The sequence below is a fragment of the Oryctolagus cuniculus genome, chromosome 4 (genome assembly GCF_051225735.1).
Source record: "Oryctolagus cuniculus isolate XC-2025 breed Fujian yellow rabbit chromosome 4, ASM5122573v1, whole genome shotgun sequence".
NCBI classification, from domain to species: domain Eukaryota; kingdom Metazoa; phylum Chordata; class Mammalia; order Lagomorpha; family Leporidae; genus Oryctolagus; species Oryctolagus cuniculus.
Window position 1 is genome coordinate 14118346 of NC_142870.1, and position 4695 is coordinate 14123040.

General features: G+C 40.1%; 1 protein-coding gene across 1 annotated transcript; it reads left to right on the forward strand.

Annotated features, from left to right (window-relative positions):
* The first annotated feature begins 257 nt into the window (after positions 1–257).
* On the forward strand, positions 258–831 carry KRTAP8-1 (keratin associated protein 8-1). Its single transcript, XM_017346715.4, has one exon. The coding sequence runs from the start codon at positions 306–308 to the stop codon at positions 489–491; it is 186 nt and encodes a 61-aa protein (XP_017202204.1). The 5' UTR covers positions 258–305; the 3' UTR covers positions 492–831.
* Positions 832–4695: the final 3864 nt, after the last annotated feature.

A 4695-nucleotide genomic window follows, 5' to 3' on the forward strand; every position in this document is an offset into this window, starting at 1 on the left:
CAAGTGCTTTGAAGTCACTGCAGTAATTTTTTAGAAAGAGACGTAATTTGTTTGAAGGAATCTTCTTCTTGGGTTATATCACATGAGAGCTTTCTTAAGCAACTGTAAAGACTTCTTAAGCAAGAGCAAAACAAATTAATGAGCTTTTGGTAATGCAAATTGGTGTCAAGAATGAAAATGAAGGCTTCGTGTTTTTTTTACCACACCCCACCGTCAGGGTATATAAAGAAGGTTCTGAGACCAGAGAACCCATCACACCAAAGAAACACAGTTCCCTCCTACCTAAGACATCCACTCCTGACAACATGCAGTTCAACAACTTCTCCGAGGCCGTCTTCCCAGGCTGCTACTGGGGCAGCTTTGGCTATCCCCTGGGTTACAGTGTTGGCTGTGGTTTCGGCAGTACCTACTCTCCAGTGGGCTACGGCTTGGGCTATGGCTATCACGGCTGTGGATCTTACAGAAGATACTGGCCATATGCTCTCTACTAATTTGCTGGAATCCTTGAGGAAAAGAGTCTTCTATCCCTTGAAGGCAGAGTGGCACACTTCCAGATTCTTCCTTTATCTACTTCTGACATCCTCATTTGCTCACCAACATCAGAGTCGCTGCTTTCCAGACCTAGCACCAGAATCCCAAGGGAAGACATTGAAAAACCAGATGATGTCCAAGCTGCCTTCTCTGGAAGATGTTTGTTGGGACATTTCTATAACCTGACACCCAACTTGACATGTTTTATTCCTGAATTTTTCATGGCGCTCGTGACTCTCATCCCTGTGAAGTTATGCATGTGTCTGTCAAATTCTCAATAAACTTGTCATGATAGCCTCATCTAGAGTGGAGTTTTCTTTCTTGGTGCCTGCATATTTTCATTTTTATTCAATCGGAAGGGAAATAGATTTACTTTTATCATATAGGAATTAGTAGTAGTGAAAAAGTAAATAGTCCTTGATCCTGTGTGCTTAGTAGGCAAAAGGGTGGGCTGCTGGTGATGAAAAATAAAAAAGTTGGTTTTCTGAGCCTTCTCTGAGCAAAAGGAATCCCATTTAGAAGTCTCATACCAATGGTGCATCATTCATGCTTCATGTCTCTTCTCATCTCACTATTCCTACCCCTTCCCAAGAAAATCCAGGGCAGGAGGGATCTTTTCCCTTATTTCCATTTTAGTTCAACTGAAACCTATTTGATTATCTCCCAGTGATGGATTATCATAGAATAAAGTGCTATGTCATTTACTTAAGGATTTGGGAACATTCAGTAATAGAGAAGCTATCAACAGGCTTTGAGAGCCTTAGAGTCTTTTAGTGAAGGGTTAAGTCCCCTATATCAAACCAGCCAAGATGTCTACTGCTTAGAATCACAAAGGTTAGAAAAAATGATGGCACAATTCTTAATCTTCACAAAATCAATATTAGGTAGTGAGTTTCACTCTTAAGATGTGAGCTATACTGGAGGAGTATTTGGAACATATATAAGCCTCTTTATGTGTTTCTTTGGAAAAGGAAGCACTATACCTTTTATAAACCAAGTAAAAATGTCTCAATCTGCCTATTGAAAACACTTAATACACATAGTAAGGTGTTTTTAGTAAGAGCAGAATTTGGCTTAACCCTGTCTGTGTTCCTCTCTCTCTCTCTCTCTCTCTCTCTCACACACACACACACAGACACACACACTCTCTCTCTCTCTCTTTAAAAAAATCCATTTATTTTTATTTGTTTGAAAGAGGGAGAAACAGAAGGAGAGAGGGAAGGAGGTAGAGAGATACACACACATACAGACAGAGAGAGAGAGAGAGAGAGTGAGAGAGAGAGACAGAGAGACAGATGGATAGAGAAAGAGAATCCACCATCCATTGGCTGGTTTATTTCATCACTTCCCAAGTGCTTGTTACAGCCAAAACTGGGCCAAGCCAAAGCTAGGAGCCAAGAACTCCATCCAGGTCACCAACATTGGTGACAAGGACACAAGTACTTGGGTTGTTATCTTTTCCCATCCAGGGTGCACATTAGCAGGAATCTGGTTCAGAAGTAGATGTAACACTTGATCCCAGACACTTTGGTATGCATCATGGGGCTCCCACTTACTGGCTTAACCCACTGTGCCACAATGTCTGTCCCTACCATACTGTCTTATTGAGTGTCTTCAAGTGGTTATACTGCATATGTTTTGCCTTATAGCTAAAAATATAAATGCTATTTGGAGAGATCATTTCAGAGGAGAGTACTTTGTCTACCACATTTATTTATTTATTTTTTGACAGGCAGAGTGGACAGTGAGAGAGAGAGACAGAGAGAAAGGTCTTCCTTTGCCGTTGGTTCACCCCCCAGTGGCCACTGTGGCTGGCGCACTGCGCTGATCTGAAGCCAGGAGCCAGGTGTTTCTCCTGGTCTCCCATGGGGGTGCAGGGCCCAAGGACTTGGGCCATCCTCCACTGCACTCCCTGGCCACAGCAGAGAGCTGGACTGGAAGAGGAGCAACCGGGACAGAATCTGGTGCCCCGACCGGGACTAGAACTCGGTGTGCCAGCGCCACTAGGCGGAGGATTAGCCTATTGAGCTGTGGCACCGGCCTACCATATTTAATCCAATGATTTCTCTCTCTCTCTCTCTTTTTTTTTTTAATTCAGAGAACATCTACCTCAAGGACATCTAACTAATAGATTCTTTCTCTTTTTAACAAGAATAGACATTGTTACAGCAATAGAATCTCCAAACTTGAAACTTTCTAGTAGCCACAGGCTAGCTCATGCTGAGAATTTTGAATTAAATGTGCAGGTTAGAATGGATAGACAAAGGAAAAGTGGATTAGTCTTTAGAAGTTAGAGCATCAAGGGCTGGCATTGTGGCACAGCAGATAAAGCTACCACCTGTGATGTGGGCTTTCCATTTGGGCACCAGTTTGTGTTCCCAGCTGCTCCCTTTCCACCCACCTGGGAGACCAGTGAAACTCCTGAATCCTGGGTTCACTGCAGCCATCTGGGAAGTGGACAAGCGGATGGATGATCTCTCTGTCTTTCTAAGTCTTTCCCCCCCTCTCTCTAACTCTTTCAAATAGATAAACACATTTAAAAAAAAAGAAGTTAGAGCATCAAATTTAAACTAGATGATCTCAGACTCTTCTGGAAGAATGATTGACATATAAAAATTCTGGCTTTGAGAGATCTCAGAGTCTCTATCCCACTGTTTCCAAAGCTCTGCTATTCAAGGGAATGACTGGAGCTGCTGACTGCAAATATACATTCTTCTGCCTTATTCCAAGGGATTCTGACTTGGTAATGTCTGTGGTAAGGTCCAGAAATCCAATTGTTTAGAAGGATCCAGGGATTTTCATCAGGTGTTCTACAGACCACATATTAGGAAGCACTGTTTCAGGGCAACACACACACACACACACACACACACACATGATCTTGAAATTTGCTAAAGTAAAATAATTTACTTAAGGGGATCTAACACCTTGTCAACAACAGAAGGGCAGAGGAAAGAACATCCTTTTCATTCTCCAAGATGATGTACATAGAAGTACGATTATCTTTGCTTAGGGCTTTTCAATCTTAAATAACATGTGGTTGCTAGCAAGTTTCAAACTGGAAATGTCATTGGCTATTACAACGTCTACTGTCATTAATACATATTTTAGTAGCTATTCAGTAGACTGGTGTTGAAAGTTTGATACTGTAATGTGCTAAAGGGAAACAAATATTATCGAGCATTTTATAAATTTATATTTTTCTATCGTGTAGAAAAGTTACTTGATGTCATTTGGTGATATTTTTAACTGAAATTTACATCTATTATCTGTGAGTACTTTTTATTTTTTTAAAATTTTTATTTAAGAGACAGATGTATATATATGTATTTGTACCTATATGTTTATGTATTATCTATATATTTATCTCTTTATCTATCTATCTATCTATAGAGGGAGAGAGAAAAGAGAGAAAGAGAGAGAGAGGGAGAGAGAGGGACACAAAGAGAGAGAGAAAACTCTCATAGACTAGTTCACTCCCAAAGTCTCATGATGACTAGTAACATGCTAGGGCTGAATCCTGTACCCAGGAACTCAATTTAGGTCTCCCACATTTGCAGCAGGAAAGCAATTTCTTGAGCTAACACTTCCACCTTCCAGGGTCTACATTAGAAGGAAGCGGGAGTCAAGAGATGGAACTGGATATTGAACCAGGGACACCTAAGTGGGAGTTGAAATTCTTAACTGGTGTTTTAAGTGCTGGGCCAAATATGCACCCTATCTGCAGATATTTCAAAAATTTATATACCCCTAACACACTCTAGAAACCTTGATGAGAAGATCTGCTATGGAGTCTGAAAACTGGTATTAATACATCTCTTTAAGTACTTTTCTCTAGTGCCATCAGTTTAGAAAAATTACAATGTCCTTTATTCACAGTTTATCAATTCTTGTATTTTTTAGCTCCCTCTATTTTTTTTGAATTTAGGAACTCAGTTAATTTATCAATATTCATATAGAATTAATAAAAATGAAAACAATAAATAACATTTTAGAGGCATATTGAAGAGTAGTCTGCACTTACTCTCACTGCACTTAGTCTCAGCAGTGATCTGTGTGTAGTGTAATTAAATATTTGCCTCTAAGTGTCAATCATCTTTGGTCTTGCATTCATCCAAGATTATTGAACTACAGAGTATAAACTAAGCATCTCTGACTAGATTA